The sequence below is a fragment of the Anoplopoma fimbria genome, chromosome 13 (genome assembly GCF_027596085.1).
Source record: "Anoplopoma fimbria isolate UVic2021 breed Golden Eagle Sablefish chromosome 13, Afim_UVic_2022, whole genome shotgun sequence".
NCBI lineage: Eukaryota > Metazoa > Chordata > Actinopteri > Perciformes > Anoplopomatidae > Anoplopoma > Anoplopoma fimbria.
The window spans coordinates 11,414,834-11,433,798 of NC_072461.1; the positions used below are offsets into that span (position 1 = coordinate 11,414,834).

Here is an 18,965-nt window from a genome sequence, read left to right on the forward strand (position 1 = left end):
ACATCTCATGATGGGTAAAAGAGCTCTCTCAAGACCTGTGCAACCTTATTGTTGCAAAACATACTGATGGCATTGGTCACAGAAGGATTTTTTTTAAATTTCTGAATGTACCAGTGAGCACTGTTGGGGCCATAATCCTGAAGTGGAAAGAACATAATTTCACCATGACGACCAGGTGCTCCTCGCAAGATTTCTGACAGAGGAGTGAAAATAATTATCAGAAGAGTTGTCCAAGAGCCAAGGACCACTTGTGGAGAGCTTCAGAAAGACCTGGAATTAGCAGGTACAATTGTTTCAAAGAAAACAATAAGTAATGCACTCAACCGCCGTGGCCTGTATGCACGCTCACCACGCAAGACTCCATTGCTGAAGAAAAAGCATGTTGAAGCTCGTTTAAAGTTTGCTGCACAACATTTAGACAAGCCTGTGAAATACTGGGAGAATATAGTCTGGTCAGATGAGACCAAAATTGAACTCTTTGGATGCCATAATACACACCATGTTTGGAGGTGAAATGGCACTGCACATCACCCCAAAAACACCATACCAACAGTGAAGTTTGGAGGTGGGAACATCATGGTGTGGGGCTGTTTTTCAGCATACTGCACTGGCAAACTTCATACAATTGAAGGAAGGATAAAAATCTGCTGCCATCTACCAGGATGATGAAGATGAAACGAGGGTGGACATTTCAGCAAGACAAAGATCCCAAACACACAGCCAAGGAAACTCTCAATTGGTTTCAGAGAAAGAAAATAAAGCTGCTAGAATGGCCCAGCCAATCACCTGACTTGAATCCAATAGAAAATCTATGGAAAGAACTAAAGATCAGAGTTCATAGAAGAGGCCCATGGAACCTTCAAGATTTGTGTGGAAGAATGGGCCAAAATCACACCTGAGCAATGCCTGCGACTAGTTTCTCCATACAGGAGGCGTCTTGAAGCTGTCATTACCAACAAAGGCTTTTGTACGAAGTATTAAATAAATTCAGTAAGCGTGTTCAATACTTTTTCCCTGTGTCATTCCATTTTATTACACATAACTTAATTTCTGAACTTATTTGTTTTGTTTTCTTTGTATGTATGGATTACCTGGGTTGTTACCAACATCTGGTGAACATTTCATGTCAATAGCACCTTTAGAAATATATTTACTGAGAAAAATGGTGACGTGTTCAATACTTATTTTACCTGCTGTATTTGACGGCTGTTACTTTTCAGATAAAGCTCATGAAACACAACACATTGGACATAGAGCGAGGTCTATGTGTATCCAATGAATATGGGAATGCCAAAGCTTTCACAGAGCTTAAATCTTTAATAAAGAAATATTTACCTTTTACAGAGATCACACACTTCATACTGCCCTCCCACCTCCTCCTCTCCACTCTTGCGAGTAGCGCTGAAGTTACCAAATGCTTTGTTAGACCCCTTGGTGTCACTTTCTACCGCACAGGGTCGCCCGGTGAACGGTCGCCGTAAAACACGTGGTTAAAGTTGTGAATTCAAACTGAAACACTTGCTTAGGATGAGGCAACAAAAACAGGTAACAAGTTAACATAGGAACACAACACTGACCTAACCTCTAAATAACTCTACTCCAGTCTCAAACACCGGTCTACTGGTTGAAAAGTCCTGCACGCGTATCAGAAGTCCCTCCATTCATACCTGTTAGGATGGACACATAGTGGCTTAACTTTAAAAGCAGGAGGCTTGACACAGAGGTTTGGTGCAGACCAAAAGGTGTTTATTTCACCCACAATAATTACAAACAACATGACAGTCATCTTAACATACAGTGGACCACACGGGCAGCATGTGGTCCTGGCAGCGACAGCGCTTTATGATATCTGACAGCCTTATATAACCTGCTCCTGACAAGGACCTCAACCCCACCACCGTATAGGTAACTCTGCCCCTCCCCTGACAACACAACTACCTGAATTACACCAAATACAATCTATACGTTCCTTCCATCCCAATGTCAATCGTCTGCAGGATCTTTGTTCTTGTAACACTTCACTATAGAATCGTATAAAGCCCGAACAGGGAATTTAACTTCACTAACACCCCTCTACTAAATTCTACATGGTACCTACCTGGAACTATAAAGTGTGGCTCAGGTACACCAGGGACTGTTTCAGACTGAACACCCTGGGGAGACACAACAGAGGTAAGTGAACACAATACACATCAGATGTTATTTAACGAACAATCAAGCAACAGTTCATCCCCTGTATCATCATTTTGGCAAAGATCCAACTACAATGAGTGCATTATGTTGAGATAACCTAACTAGCCAGGCAGCTACAACATCCAACAGAAAACCAATCATTAACACAGTTTAATAAAACATTCAACCCTTTGAGTGTGTGTATTATTCCTTGAAGCAGTTCTGTATACCAAGTGCTACAATTGCTTGTAATAGAGAGGGCCTTCATTACTATACCTAACAAGTTGTTAGAGAACGAGCTCGGTAGGTTGGGTAAATTTGTCAGTGGATTGAAAACAGTGAGTTGGGGATGTAAGGATCCAATATGTGCAGTCTTTGAGGCGGCAGGTGTTTATGTTCTTAGACTCGAATAAAAAAAACATTGAGGCTTCTTTCAGCGTAAAGCTTGGTGACTTATGCCAGCTCAGGACACTTGAAATGTATTGAGTGTGCAGATGTGGGACACAAATATTAGTCTCAACTACTGTTCTGTTCCTTAATTCCAACCAATGGAAAAGAAACCACACACCATTCCCTTACTTTGAAATCTGGACCAGAAGTTTTTCTTGGTGGGATTAACGGTAACTTTAAATTGGGGGTGTAGGAGAGCAGGGATGAACAAAGTCAGTGTTTGTCTTTTGGCTGCACACCTCTGTGGCCGTTTAATCGACACTCAAAACACACAGTTTTACATAGCTATCCTGGCATAGTCCAATCCCAAGTGGACAGCCCCGGTGATGGCCCTGGAGAGGCAGTCTGCGACCAGGTTTTGCTTGCCAGCCACATCCGTGGTAAACTCTGAGGTGAAGGCGAGCTGGCGTTGCTGGCGTGCGAACCATGGTTCGGCTCTCTTACTCATTGCAAATGTCAGTGGCTTGTGATCCACAAAAGCTGTGAACTGCCGAGCTTCCAGTAGAAATCGGATATGACGAATTGCAAGAAAGAGGCCGAGGAGTTCAAATGTGCTGTACTTCCCCTCGTTAGGACGCAGCTGTCGGTTGAATAAAGCGAGTTGCATGCCCCGTTCACCCACTGCTCGTGCACTGCGCCAACCGCGTAGTCGAAAGTGTCAGTGGTGATGGCAATTGGAGCCTTGGGTGACAGGTGTGCTGGCATCGTTGCACTTGCCAGAGCTGTTTTGGCATCCACAAACGCCTTGTTCCTCTCCGTGGTTTGGGGAGCTTTCCTTTCCGGGCTTCGTACAGGGGCTGCATCACCTGTGGAATAAAGCAATGGTAAAAGTTAACCATGCCTAAAAACTCACCGTGCGCCGGCGTGGAAAGTTAGTCACCGTGTCCACCATCGACGGAAGGGGGACCGCCCAGTCTTTAGTGTTGCAGTGTCCAAGAAAGTAAATGCTGGTAAACCCAAACTTTGATCATTAGCCGGGTTGATGATCAAACCGTGCTGGTTGAGTTGTTCAAACAGAGCCCTGAGGTGAGACATATGCTCTTCCTTGGATGTACTGGCAACCAGGATGTCATCTAGATAGACGAACAAAAAAGGCGGGTTCCTAAGCACAGTGTCCATGATTTCCCTGCCTCGCTGCTATGTGGGCTGGGATGGACACTTCAAACCTCAAGCAAGACATGCACATCTTTGCTGATGCTTCAGAGAGGGCCTACAGCTCAGTGGCCTACATGCATGCAGAAAACTCACATGGCCACGTGGAAGTGTCTTTCCTAACTGCAAGATCCAGGGTGGATCCAAAGCTTAACTTCAAAGAAACAGCAGTCAATAACAAGGCTAGAGCTCTGTGCAGCACTGACAGCTGCTCAGTTGGACACACTACGGCAAAGAGAGCTGACTGTGAACATCTGCGACGTTGTCTTCTGGACAGACTCCACAACAGTGCTCACTTGGCTATAAGACCAAACTACTGTTGATATAAAGTGTTTGTAGAAACGCAAGTGGCTGAGATCCAGGAGCTGACTGACGCCTGGGCCTGGAGGTTCCTGGACTCTGTCAACAACCCAGCTGAAGACCTCACTCGGGGAAAACACTGTTGGAACTGTCTGGTAAAAGAAGGTGGAGACAGGGCCCTGCCTTCTTGCAGCAGACACCTGAATTGTGGCCCAAACAGCCAAATGAGAGAAGGAGGATTCTGCTGAGCTGAATAACCTACCATCATGTGCTTCACGTCGGCCCTCCTTCCAAGCACTGATAGAGGCTGTCGCAGGGTCCCGCCATGGGGCGGCAGCAGATCAAGACAGTCTTTCTGCTGAAGATTACCGAGAAGCAGAGAGATGTCTTCAAACAAGCCCAGGAGGACAGCTTAGCTGAGGAGCTTAACCTCTTGTGTGCCAGTAAGCCAGTATCTGCCACCAGTATCTGCTATCCCTAGCCCCAGAGTATGACAAGGCTGTGGGACTTATCCTAGTTTGAGAGAAGGCTCCGCTGCAGGGCCCAGCTAGAACCAGATGCCATCCACCCAGTGGTACTGGACCAGTGGCATAAAGTGACCCATCTTATCATTCAGGACTTAGACCAGGGCCTCCATCATCTAGGATCAGAGCACCTCTTTGCAGGGCTGCGCCGCAAATACTGGATTCTGCATGACCCTGAAGCTGTGAAACGTCATCAGCACTCCTGACCGGACTACCAGAGGTGGAGAGTCACTCCAGTTGTGCTCAGGATGGCAGACCTCTCACAGTCCAGACTGAGGCTGCTGAAGTCCCCGTTTTACTCCAGAGGCACAGACTGTTTTGGGCCCACTCACAGTGTAGGTAAGCCATCGGCAAAAGAACACAGGGCCTACTGTTTAAGTGCCTGACCACACGTGCTGTGCACCTGGATGTTTGCTTTATTGCACAAAGAGGCAAACCAGCTGAGCACTGAAGTCATCCTAGGAATGGACAGGAGAGTCCGTACAGCAGTGGTCCAGATCAAGGGCAAGAGCTATACCAGACCAGTCGCTCACCTTGTTACCCTGCCTGCCGTCTCTTATATTATATTATTAGGAATCTAATAAAACTATACATCTCTGCTGACATGTGAAGTTGCAATTTAGACTTGTTAGGTTAAACAACCTGTTACATTATAAAGAGGTTTTTCTTATTATTTCATGTATATCTGTTTCAGAACCACAAATGAACTTGTTTGACTCCAGTCAATAAACCTCTCAAAGGAACATCTTGTCTGGAGTGCTTTCTAATCGATGCCCCCTGGTGGCCACAACTTTTAATGAACCAGTGAAATTATAGTCTTACTCAGTCAATCTAACAGGACGGGACTTTAACTTTCTCCTCTGTTAGTACTTCCTGTTTACATTTTAAAACCACTTTTAAAAAGGGTTAAAAACTATTTTATTCACACAAAGAAAACACTGATTTCCCATTCCAAGAAACGATAAGTAAACCAGCCCTCTTAAATATGAAGTCTCTCTCTGATGAGACTTTTATTCAAATAAGTTCATCTCCCACCCTACCTATGTATGTTAAGTATCTTAAAATAGTGACATCAGACTCTTTTTAGGTGGCAGGAGTGAAAAATTGAATCATCCCCAAAATGTGTTGTGTTCAGGTTTCAGAACAATGAAGACAGTTGGAGAACAATTAGATACACAATAGGATGTAGGCTCTACAGGAGGATTTATTTCACTTAATAACACCATTACAGAGCTAACAATGACTTTAAAAACATGTTTTATTTTCAATTAAGGTTCTGAACTTGCTCTCTTTAGCAGAGATGAAGGAGTCAAGGTGGACTGAGTTCTTTGGTCCAGATGTTTCCCAGCTGTTGGGGGGGGTTTACTCCGTGGAGGAGGGAGAGCTGATCGTTAATTCCTGATAAATTAACTTTTTTCTGCTCTTGGATGAGTTGTTTTTGCTAGTCTGAACTGATGATGTGACAGTGATCTGGTGTCTCCCTGCAATGGTTCAATAAAGCGACTTTGAAAACCAAATCTCCTCCTCTCCTCTCTCCTCCTCTCCTCTCCTCCTCTCCTCTCTTGGTACCAACAAACACCAAAGAAAAGTGAATCAAATTAAAAATCTTCAGAGAAAAAATTCAAATGTATAAATGATCCATCATTAAGAGGAAATAAAATGACAGAAATGGATATTTACCTTTTACAAGAGAAGGTTCACACTGGCCCTCCTCCTCCTCTCTCTCTCCTCTCCTCTCTTCCTCTTCCTCTCCTCTCTTCATAAAAACAAATAAAAACAACGTGAATAAAAATAAAAATCTTCAGAGATAAAATAATTGTAGAAATTATCCATCAGTGTGACAAATAAAAAATGATAGAAATTGATATTTACCTTTTTAAAGAAAAGGTTCACACTCGCCCTCCACCTCCTCTCCTTTCATCTCTTCTCCTCTCCTGTCCTCTCTTCGTAAAAACAAATACAAAAAAAGTGAATCAAGTTAAAAATATTGAGAAAAAAATTAAATATATGAATTATCCATCATTATCAGAAGAAAATGATAGAAACTGATATTTACCTTTTAAAAGAGAAGGTTCAGACTCGCCCTCCACCTCCTCTCCTGTCCTCCTCTCCTCTCCTCACATCTCCTCCTCTCCTCGTCTCTCCTCTCTTGGCAAAAACAAATTCAGAAGTTAAGCAAATTTTAAATCTTTAGAGAATTAGGATAAACATATAAAGCATCCATCAGTATGAGAAAAAAATTATAGAAATTAATATTTACCTATTTAAAGCAGAGGTTCAAATTAGCCCTCCACCTCCTCTCTCCTCCTCTCCTGTCCCCTCCACCTCCTCTCCTCTCCCTAAAAGATTAATGAAACACAAGTTATAGAGTTATAGTTTAAAAATCAAGTGAACAGATTATTTATTGATCACAACATCAATTTTGATAAGAAATAAACTGATACTCACCTTTTCTATATAAGGGTTCATACTCACCCTCCACCTCCTCTCCTCTTGTCTCCTCTCCTTGTCACTGAGGACTCTTGTCAGACTTGGGGTGGGCAGCGACAGACATGTGGACCCTCCTGACATGGTGTGGCCATCCTATTAGTTCTCTGCACAGAGGAGCTTCACTGGGGGGTCGAAACACGTTGGAGGTTCACGCTATCCCCCCCAGCCCACTCTCTGTGTGCAGACACCCTGCTGAGTCTCAGTGCAGCGACAAGGAGACCTTTCTCACCACAGCAACGTCCTGAAATCTAAAACAACTAAATACAACCTAATATACCTTAATACAACTTAATAAAACTTAGTAAAACTTAAAACAACTTAATACAACTTAAACTCTAAACAATTTAACACTCATAAATTCATTCTAAATAAATGAATAATAGTGTTTATTATTGTGCTTTACGTTACCTGGAGGTTCAGTGCCCCTGTTGCACCAGCTGTCGAACTGGTTCCTCCACTCCAGATAGAGCCTCATGTCCCTCGCCCACTCCGGCTCAGGAAGGTCCCACAACGGCCGACCATCACTGGGACTTACCTTTACAGGTCCACCAGGTCCCTGTGTTGGTTTCAGGGGACTTACCTTGGTAGGCCCACCGGGTACCTGAGGTGGTTTAGGTGGACTTACCTTTGAAGGCCCACCTTGGTCCTGGTACTTTACCTTACCTTGAGGATCAGTGCCCCTGTTGCACCACCAGCTGTTTAACTGGTTTCTCCATTCCGGCTCAGGTTGCCCACGACGCTCACTGGGACTTACCTTAAAACACTCACCTGGTCCCTGAGGTGGTTTAGGGGGACTAAGCCTTGAAGACTCACTTGGTCCCTGAGGTGGATCAGAGGAGCTTTGGAAAACATCAAAATAAAATATCAGAATTATGCAGATAACACACAATGTTACTTAACTATATCACCAGAGGACTATTGTCCAATAAAAGCACAGAGTATTTGAATTTAATTTTGTGGTGTGTTTTATTGGAACTTTGTCTCAATGCTTTTGATGTTTTGTGAAAAGAACTTTCAATGGCCTTGTTGCTAAAATGTGCTGAATAATTAAATCTTACCTTCTCTTGCGTCGTCTTTGGGGGGAAGTTGGGGGGATGCTATGGGAAGAGGAAGAGGAGGAGCTTGAAGAAGAGGAACTAGAAGAGGAGCTGAAGGAGGAGCTAGAGGAGGAGCTTGAAGAAGAGGAACTAGAAGAGGAGCTAGAAGAGGAGCTAGAGGAGGAAGAGAGGAACTAGAAGGAGACTAGAAGGAGGAGCTAGAGGAGGAGCTAGAGGAGGAGCTAGAAGAGGAAGAACTAGAAGAGGATTTAGAGGAAGAGCTAGAAGATGAGCTAGAGGAGGAGCTTGAAGAAGAGGGAGAGGAGAAGATACAAGAGGAGTGAGAAGAGGAAGGAGGAGACGTAGCAGAAGACCCAGGGTCACAGAGAGTTGAGGAGCCAGTCTTGGGTTTTGAGGCTGGGGTCCTACGGAGGATGATCCGGGGGCCGCCGGGCCGGTTGGGGTCCTGGATGAGGAAAGCCCTCCAGGTGAAGCGACGACCCGCCTGAGGGTAAAAAAAAAATACTCCCATCAGCCCACTGCTCCACATCATGGAAACAAACCATGGGCTGTTACATCATGTGGACTTTCTCACATCATATACTGAATGAAGAGGATCAGTGCCACTAAGCAGTAATATTTCATTGAAAGTAAATGTCATACATAAATTATACACAAGCAAAAGCATAGAAGTGTGTGCAGTAAACCCTAGAAAGGTTCAGATCTCTGCCAGGTGTGTGTGCAACAACCACTGCTGTAATTTATGATTCAATGAATACAAGCCAAGATTGGCAAATATTCTTTAAGTGTATCAGACTAGTTTTTACTTGAAGATCAATCTACGTAGAAGATGCATTCATTTAGGAGTCGGATACAGTCTTTTTTTAATAACGTTACTTCTTACTAACTTACTTCAAGACTTGTAATATACAAGTCTCCTACACTCCCCATACCTCCCCCTTTTGTCTGTTTGTTTTGTTTTCGCTTGGGTTGAGTTTTCTGTCTCTTAGTTGTTTTCTGCTATTTGTAAATGTAACTTGTATAAAAGCATAAAAATGTGCAATGTACTCTGAAGTAAACTATTTTCTGGGAGATAATGAAAGAAACTCAACAATAAATGTGTGATGTTCAGGTTCTTGGTGTTCTTACCGTGCTCCTGGTTGGAGTGACTGTAACCCTGCTGCCAGGGTCGTAGTCAGGTGGGGGCCCGGATGAGGAGCCGATCAGGGAGGTTGGACTGGTGATCCTGATGCAGGTGGTCCAGATGCCGGGCCGGTAAGGGTCCGGGATCTGGACGCTGCTGTAGGTGCACCGTTGGGCCATCTGAGGGTAAAAACAAACACAACCCTCAGACCACTGATGCACTTCATGCTCATTTATCACATATTGTATTAAAGTAGCAGTAAATAAAAACAGTACAGTCCAAACTGTCTGCATTTCTTTCACAGTGTTGTTACTGCAGGAGGCCTTACATATGTCTACATGATGCTGGTATCAAACCCACGAGCTCACAGTCACCACTGATACAGTTAAATGTTATATATATATACTTTATATATGATACAGTTTACTGGTACAGAAAAACTGTTGACTGTAATATTTCTGCTGCAGACAATTCATCTACTAATAAAATAACACCTGACCTGGTCTGATATTCACTACATCATTATGTATTCATAATAAATGAGCATATGGAGGATTAGGCTGTAGGTCTGACACAACACAGTGACACATTTATGAACCAAGTTTGGTGTAAAATAGCCTCCTGATATATGAAAACATGTCCCAAATATGTAGGAAATGTGGGGATTATGATATTAATTAAAGATCAATATTATTGCCACTGCTCGCATCACTTATGATCTGAATCACCTAGAAGTTATATAAATATATAAAACAATATTTTGTTAGCTAGCTAAATATTTGTTAGCATATTTTAATGCTGGACGGAAGGTCCGAGATAAAACAAACCAAGAAATCAGCTTTAGTTTAGAAACACTTGTTCAGACTTTGTCACAACAGTCAAACGTCAGTCCTAGAGGATTCATTTACTGTGATCATTAAAATATTACTAATATTAGCATTAGCATCGGTGTGTTCTGGACGTTCAGAGTCTCAACGGGGAAATACATAGAAACAAGGTTGGTCTAGAAAGTTTATAAATCTCACATCTCTCCAGCAAAAAGTTCTCTAAACTTTGACAGTAGGTCACAAGTAGAGGTCGAGATGCAAACAATCGCAGTTTGGTGTTTTCTTCTCAGAGAAATCGTGGGGTACAAGTAGAAACTTCTGCTTTTCTGACTGATAGAACGTTTGTTTGTGAACATTCCAAAAGATGCACATTGAGGGAAACATGGCAACCATGGAATGTTCAGGTCCCTGCTGAGAACAGGTCTTACCTCAGAGTTCCATCAGGTCCAGATCAACAGTCCTCCGCTGCAGAAACAGCAACTAAATACAACTTTATGAGGAATATCCATCATGTGACTAAGACATAAGCTCGAATAATAAAACTACATTTTGACTCACTGTCTCCTGTCATGTTTGAGAGACATGTGACCTGCCCAGGGGTCAACCACAAATGAATTCTCCTCTCAGACCTTTTACAAAACCCTGTCTTAGATAAAGTCCAATAATATAGAAATGCATGTTTGCATGGAGCTTTGAGGGCGTCAGGTTGGACACTGTCCTTGGTCCTATATGGTCCTCCAGTGTCCACAGGTTGACAGCATGTGGTCCTGATGTTTTACAGGTTTCCTCTGTTGTTGTGATGCATTTATACAAACAGGAAGCCAGATTTTCAGAATAAGTGACACAAACATCAATTTACAATAAAATGAACAAATATTTTCTGCAGTGTGTTTACTGGTCCACATCCTGTCCGTCTTTGGGCCATAGTTGGACAAACGTCTCTCCAGAGACATTACATTTACACAGTCCTGCATCGAACTTGTATTACTCTCGTTGATCCCATTTCTTTTGTTAGACATTTAATGTTTTTAAAGGATGTGACTTTACTAATTGATAAAATATTAGTATGTACATGTTAACGTAATTGTTTGCAATAATAGTGGTTGTGTTAACCAAGAATTGGGGTTTGTGAAGCACACGTACACGTGACTGGCTGACTCTACCACTGCAACAATGTGATATAAAATAGCTAAATACCTAAACTCAAGTACTGTATTCAGTACAATTTTAACTATACTTTACTGCTCTCCAATATCTGTTGACTATATTTCAGGTGGAAATATTACTTTTTACTCCACAACATATATTTGGCGGCTGTTACTTTTCAGATAAAGCTCATGAACATAGAGCGAGATCTATGTGTGTCCAATGAATATGGGAATGCCAAAGCTTTCAATGCGTAAACCTTTAATGAATAAATATTTACCTTTTACAGAGATCACACACTTCATACTGCCCTCCCACCTCCTCCTCTCCTCTCTTGCGAGTAGCGCTGAAGTTACCAAATGCTTTGTTAGACCCCTTGGTGTCACTTTTTCTACCGCACAGGTTCGCTCGGTGAACGGTCGCCGTAAAACACGTAGTTAAATTGTGAATTCAAACTGAAACACTTGGACAGGTTGAGGCAACAAAAACAGGTAACAAGTTAACATAGGAACACAGCACAAACATAGCTGACATCATTGCATCTCATCATTTAGGACTTAGACCAGGGCCTCCATCATTGAGGATCAGAGCACCTCTTTGCAGGGCTGCGCTGCAAATACTGGATTCTGCATGACCCTGAAGCTGTGAAACGCCATCAGCACTCCTGACCGGACTACCAGAGGTGGAGAGCCACTCCAGTTGTGCTCAGGATGGCAGACCTCTCACAGTCCAGACTGAGGCTGCTGAAGTCCCCGTTTGACTCCAGAGGCACAGACTGTTTTGGGCCCACTCACAGTGTAGGTAAGCCATCGGCAAAAGAACACATAGGGCCTACTGTTTAAGTGCCTGACCACACGTGCTGTGCACCTGGATGTTTGCTTTATTGCACAAAGAGGCAAACCAGCTGAGCACTGAAGTCATCCTAGGAATGGACAGGAGAGTCCGTACAGCAGTGGTCCAGATCAAGGGCAAGAGCTATACCAGACCAGTCGCTCACCTTGTTACCCTGCCTGCCGTCTCTTATATTATATTATTAGGAATCTAATAAAACTATACATCTCTGCTGACATGTGAAGTTGCACTTTAGACTTGTTAGGTTAAACAACCTGTTACACTATAAAGAGGTTTTTCTTATTATTTCATGTATATCTGTTTCAGAACCACAAATGAACTTGTTTGACTCCAGTCAATAAACCTCTCAAAGGAACATCTTGTCTGGAGTGCTTTCTAATCGATGCCCCCTGGTGGCCACAACTTTTAATGAACCAGTGAAATTATAGTCTTACTCAGTCAATCTAACAGGACGGGACTTTAACTTTCTCCTCTGTTAGTACTTCCTGTTTACATTTTAAAACCACTTTTAAAAAGGGTTAAAAACTATTTTATTCACACAAAGAAAACACTGATTTCCCATTCCAAGAAACGATAAGTAAACCAGCCCTCTTAAATATGAAGTCTCTCTCTGATGAGACTTTTATTCAAAATAAGTTCATCTCCCACCCTACCTATGTATGTTAAGTATCTTAAAATAGTGACATCAGACTCGTTTTAGGTGGCAGGAGTGAAAAATGTTGTCATCCTCAAAATTTGTTGTTTTCAGGTTTCAGAACAATGAAGACAGTTGGAGAACAATTAGATACACAATAGGATGTAGGCTCTACAGGAGGATTTATTTCACTTAATAACACCATTACAGAGCTAACAATGACTTTAAAAACATGTTTTATTTTCAATTAAGGTTCTGAACTTGCTCTCTTTAGCAGAGATGAAGGAGTCAAGGTGGACTGAGTTCTTTGGTCCAGATGTTTCCCAGCTGTTGGGGGGGTTACTCCGTGGAGGAGGGAGAGCTGATCGTTAATTCCTGATAAATTAACTTTTTTCTGCTCTTGGATGAGTTGTTTTTGCTAGTCTGAACTGATGATGTGACAGTGATCTGGTGTCTCCCTGCAATGGTTCAATAAAGCGACTTTGAAAACCAAATCTCCTCCTCTCCTTTCTTTTCCTCTCTCCTCTCCTCTTATCTCTCCTCCTCTCTCCTCCTCTCCTCTCTTGGTACCAACAAACACCAAAGAAAAGTGAATCAAATTAAAAATCTTCAGAGAAAAAATTTAAATGTGTAAATTATCCATCATTAAGAGGAAATACAATGACAGAAATGGATATTTACCTTTTACAAGAGAAGGTTCACACTGGCCCTCCTCCTCCTCTCTCCTCCTCTCCTCTCTTCCTCTCCTTTCCTCTCCTCTCTTCATAAAAACAAATAAAAACAACGTGAATTAAAATAAAAATCTTCAGAGATAAAATAATTGTAGGAATTATCCATCAGTGTGACAAATAAAAAATGATAGAAATTGATATTTACCTTTTAATAGAGAAGGTTCACACTGGCCCTCCACCTCCTCTCCTCTTCTCCTCTCCTTGTCTCCTCTCATATTCTCTCTGTACAAAACAAATACAGACAAGAATTTGAGTTAGAATCTTAAGAGAAAAAATGTAAATGTATGAAATATGCATCCGTATCAGAGAAAAATGATAGAAACTGATATTTACCTTTTAAAAGAGAAGGTTCAGACTCGCCCTCCACCTCCTCTTCTGTCCTCCTCTTCTCTCCTCTTCTCTCCTCTCTTGGCAAAAATAAATTCAGACGTTAAGCAAATTTAAAATTTTTAGAGAATTAGGATAAACATATAAAGCATCCATCAGTATGAGAAAAAAATTAAAGAAATTAATATTTACCTTTTTAAAGAGGAGGTTCACATTAGCCCATCACCTCCACTCCTCTCCCTAAAAGATTAATGAAACACAAGTTTTAGAGTTATAGTTTAAAAATCAAGTGAACAGATTATTTATTGATCACAACATCACTTTTGATAAGAAATAAACTAATACTCACCTTTTCTATAGAAGGGTTCATACTCACCCTCCACCTCCTCTCCTCTTGTCTCCAAGGAGACCCTTCTCACCACAGCAACGTCCTGAAATCTAAAACAACTAAATACAACCTAATATACCTTAATACAACTTAATACAACTTAATAAAACAACTTAATACAACTTAAACTTAAACAATTTAACACTAATAAATTCATTCTAAATAAATGAATAATAGTGTTTATTATGGTGCTTTACCTTACCTGGAGGTTCAGTGCCCCTGTTGCACCAGCTGTCGAACTGGTTCCTCCACTCCAGATAGAGCCTCATGTCCCTCGCCCACTCCGGCTCAGGAAGGTCCCACAATGGCCGACCATCACTGGCACTTACCTTTACAGGTCCACCAGGTCGCTGAGGTGATTTAGGTGGACTTACCTTGGAAGGCCCACCTTGGTCCTGGTGCTTTACCTTACCTTCAGGTTCAGTGCCCTTGTTGCACCACCAGCTGTTTAACTGGTTTCTCCACTCAGGTTGCCCACGACGCTCACTGGGACTTACCTTAAAACACTCACCTGGTCCCTGAGGTGGTTTAGGGGGACTAAGCCTTGAAGACTCACTTGGTCCCTGAGGTGGATCAGAGGAGCTTTGGAAAACATCCAAATAAATGATCAGAATTATGCAGATAACACACAATGTTACTTAACTATATCACCAGAGGACTATTGTCCAATAAAAGCACAGAGTATTTTAATTTAATTTTGTGGAGTGTTTTATTGGAACTTTGTCTCAATGCTTTTGATGTTTTGTGAAAAGAACTTTCAATGGCCTTGTTGCTAAAATGTGCTGAATAATTAAATCTTACCTTCTCTTGCGTCGTCTTTGGGGGGAAGTTGGGGGGATGCTATGGGAAGAGGAAGAGGAGGAGCTTGAAGAAGAGGAACTCGAAGAGGAGCTGAAGGAGGAGCTAGAGGAGGAGCTTGAAGAAGAGGAACTAGAAGAGGAGCTGAAGGAGGAGCTAGAGGAGGAGCTAGAAGAGGAGGAACTAGAAGAGGATTTAGAGGAAGAGCTAGAAGAGGAGCTAGAGGAGGAGCTTGAAGAAGAGGGAGAGGAGAAGATACAAGAGGAGTGAGAAGAGGAAGGAGGAGACGTAGCAGAAGACCCAGGGTCACAGAGAGTTGAGGAGCCAGTCCTGGGTTCTGAGGCTGGGGTTCTACGGAGGATGATCCGGGGGCCGCCAGGCCGGTTGGGGTCCTGGATGAGGAAAGCCCTCCAGGTGAAGCGACGACCCGCCTGAGGGTAAAAAAAAAATACTACCATCAGCCCACTGCTCCACATCATGGAAACAAACCATGGGCTGTTACATCATGTGGACTTTCTCACATCATATACTGAATGAAGAGGATCAGTGCCACTAAGCAGTAATATTTCATTGAAAGTAAATGTCATACATAAATTATACACAAGCAAAAGCATAGAAGTGTGTGCAGTAAACCCTAGAAAGGTTCAGATCTCTGCCAGGTGTGTGTGCAACAACCACTGCTGTAATTTATGATTCAATGAATACAAGCCAAGATTGGCAAATATTCTTTAAGTGTATCAGACTAGTTTTTAATTTAGGAGTCGGATACAGTCTTTTTTTAATAACGTTACTTCAATCAAGTCCAAGACTTGTAATATACAAGTCTCCTACACTCCCCCATACCTCCCCCTTTTGTCTGTTTGTTTTGTTTTCGCTTGGGTTGAGTTTTCTGTCTCTTAGTTGTTTTCTGCTATTTGTAAATGTAACTTGTATAAAAGCATAAAAATGTGCAATGTACTCTGAAGTAAACTGTTTTCTGGGAGATAATGAAAGAAACTCAACAATAAATGTGTGATGTTTAGGTTCTTGGTGTTCTTACCGTGCTCCTGGTTGGCGTGACTGTAACCCTGCTGCCAGGGTCGTAGTCAGGTGGGGGCCCGGATGAGGAGCCGATCAGGGAGGTTGGACTGGTGATCCTGATGCAGGTGGTCCAGATGCCGGGCCGGTAAGGGTCCGGGATCTGGACGCTGCTGTAGGTGCACCGTTGGGCCATCTGAGGGTAAAAACAAACACAACCTTCAGACCACTGATGCACTTCATGCTCATTTATCACATATTGTATTAAAGTAGCAGTAAATAAAAACAGTACAGTCCAAACTGTCTGCATTTCTTTCACAGTGTTGTTACTGCAGGAGGCCTTACATATGTCTACATGATGCTGGTATCAAACCCACGAGCTCACAGTCACCACTGATACAGTTAAATGTTATATATATATACTTTATATATGATACAGTTTACTGGTACAGAAAAACTGTTGACTGTAATATTTCTGCTGCAGACAATTCATCTACTAATAAAATAACACCTGACCTGGTCTGATATTCACTACATCATTATGTATTCATAATAAATGAGCATATGGAGGATTAGGCTGTAGGTCTGACAAAGTGACACATTTATGAACCAAGTTTGGTGTAAAATAGCCTCCTGATATATGAAAACATGTCCCAAATATGTAGGAAATGTGGGGATTATGATATTAATTAAAGATCAATATTATTGCCACTGCTCGCATCACTTATGATCTGAATCACCTAGAAGTTATATAAATATATAAAACAATATTTTGTTAGCTAGCTAAATATTTGTTAGCATATTTTAATGCTGGACGGAAGGTCCGAGATAAAACAAACCAAGAAATCAGCTTTAGTTTAGAAACACTTGTTCAGACTTTGTCACAACAGTCAAACGTCAGTCCTAGAGGATTCATTTACTGTGATCATTAAAATATTACTAATATTAGCATTAGCATCGGTGTGTTCTGGACGTTCAGAGTCTCAACGGGGAAATACATAGAAACAAGGTTGGTCTAGAAAGTTTATAAATCTCACATCTCTCCAGCAAAAAGTTCTCTAAACTTTGACAGTAGGTCACAAGTAGAGGTCGAGATGCAAACAATCGCAGTTTGGTGTTTTCTTCTCAGAGAAATCGTGGGGTACAAGTAGAAACTTCTGCTTTTCTGACTGATAGAACGTTTGTTTGTGAACATTCCAAAAGACGCACATTGAGGGAAACATGGCAACCATGGAATGTTCAGGTCCCTGCTGAGAACAGGTCTTACCTCAGAGTTCCATCAGGTCCAGATCAACAGTCCTCCGCTGCAGAAACAGCAACTAAATACAACTTTATGAGGAATATCCATCATGTGACTAAGACATAAGCTCGAATAATAAAACTACATTTTGACTCACTGTCTCCTGTCATGTTTGAGAGACATGTGACCTGCCCAGGGGTCAACCACAAATTAATTCTCCTCTCAGACCTTTTACAAAACCCTGTCTTAGATAAAGTCCAATAATATAGAAATGCATGTTTGCATGGAGCTTTGAGGGCGTCAGGTTGGACACTGTCCTTGGTCCTATATGGTCCTCCAGTGTCCACAGGTTGACAGCATGTGGTCCTGATGTTTTACAGGTTTCCTCTGTTGTTGTGATGCATTTATACAAACAGGAAGCCAGATTTTCAGAATAAGTGACACAAACATAAATTTACAATAAAATGAACAAATATTTTCTGCAGTGTGTTTACTGGTCCACATCCTGTCTGTCTTTGGGCCATAGTTGGACAAACATCTCTCCAGAGACATTACATTTACACAGTCCTGCATCAAAATTGTATTACTCTCGTTGATCCCATTTCTTTTGTTAGACATTTAATGTTTTTAAAGGATGTGACTTTACTAATTGATAAAATATTAGTATGTACATGTTAACGTAATTGTTTGCAATAATAGTGGTTGTGTTAACCAAGAATTGGGGGTTTGTGAAGCACAAGTACACGTGACTGGCTGACTCTACCACTGCAACAAATGTGATATAAAATAGCTAAATACCTAAACTCAAGTACTGTATTCAGTACAATTTTAACTATACTTTACTGCTCTCCAATATCTGTTGACTATATTTCAGGTGGAAATATTACTTTTTACTCCACAACATATATTTGGCGGCTGTTACTTTTCAGATAAAGCTCATGAAACACAACACATTGGACATAGAGCGAGGTCTATGTGTGTCCAATGAATATGGGAATGCCAAAGCTTTCAGAGAGCTTAAACCTTTAATAAATAAATATTTACCTTTTACAGAGATCACACACTTCATACTGCCCTCCCACCTCCTCCTCTCCTCTCTTGCGAGTAGCGCTGAAGTTACCAAATGCTTTGTTAGACCCCTTGGCGTCACTTTTTCTACCGCACAGGGTCGCTCGGTGAACGGTCGCCGTAAAACACGTAGTTAAATTGTGAATTCAAACTGAAACACTTGGACAGGTTGAGGCAACAAAAACAGGTAACAAGTTAACATAGGAACACAACACAAACATAGCTAACCTAACCTCTAAATAACTCTACTCCAGTCTCAAACACCGGTCTACTGGTTGAAAAGTCCTGCACGCGTATCAGAAGTCCCTCCATTCATACCTGTTAGGATGGCCACATAGCGGCTTAACTTTAAAAGCAGGAGGCTTGACACAGAGGTTTGGTGCAGACCCAAAGGTGTTTATTTCACCCACAATAATTACAAACAACATGACAGTCATCTTAAGTCATCTTTCACTGTCTCTTAGACCCGATTCCGACTAGGCTGCTTAAGGAAGTTTTACCTTTAATTAGCAATTCTTTATTAGAAATGATCAATCTGTCTTTACTAACGGGCCATGTACCACAGGCCTTCAAACTAGCTGTAATTAAACCTCTTCTTAAGAAACCTACTCTTGATCCAGAGGTGTTGGCTAACTATAGACCTATATCTAACCTTCCGTTCCTCTCCA

The 18,965-nt window shown here is 41.9% G+C and overlaps 1 protein-coding gene and 2 long non-coding RNA genes across 3 annotated transcripts; all 3 read right to left on the reverse strand.

Annotated features, from left to right (window-relative positions):
* Positions 1 to 6,489: 6,489 nt before the first annotated feature.
* Positions 6,490 to 6,939, reverse strand: LOC129100785 (uncharacterized). The gene is made up of 3 exons (XR_008531678.1): positions 6,859 to 6,939; positions 6,655 to 6,746; positions 6,490 to 6,541 (listed from the first exon to the last, which is right to left on the reverse strand). It is a non-coding gene; the product is annotated as an uncharacterized LOC129100785 (long non-coding RNA).
* Positions 6,940 to 8,330: 1,391 nt separating this feature from the next.
* Positions 8,331 to 10,874, reverse strand: LOC129101876 (putative uncharacterized protein DDB_G0277255). Its single transcript, XM_054611828.1, has 3 exons — positions 10,525 to 10,874; positions 9,275 to 9,448; positions 8,331 to 8,630 (listed from the first exon to the last, which is right to left on the reverse strand). The coding sequence occupies exons 2-3, from the start codon at positions 9,446 to 9,448 to the stop codon at positions 8,331 to 8,333; spliced, it is 474 nt and encodes a 157-aa protein (XP_054467803.1). The 5' UTR covers positions 10,525 to 10,874.
* A 2,730-nt stretch (positions 10,875 to 13,604) lies between these two features.
* Positions 13,605 to 14,075, reverse strand: LOC129101728 (uncharacterized). Its single transcript, XR_008531691.1, has 3 exons — positions 13,979 to 14,075; positions 13,793 to 13,866; positions 13,605 to 13,681 (listed from the first exon to the last, which is right to left on the reverse strand). It is a non-coding gene; the product is annotated as an uncharacterized LOC129101728 (long non-coding RNA).
* Between the last annotated feature and the right edge of the window lie 4,890 nt (positions 14,076 to 18,965).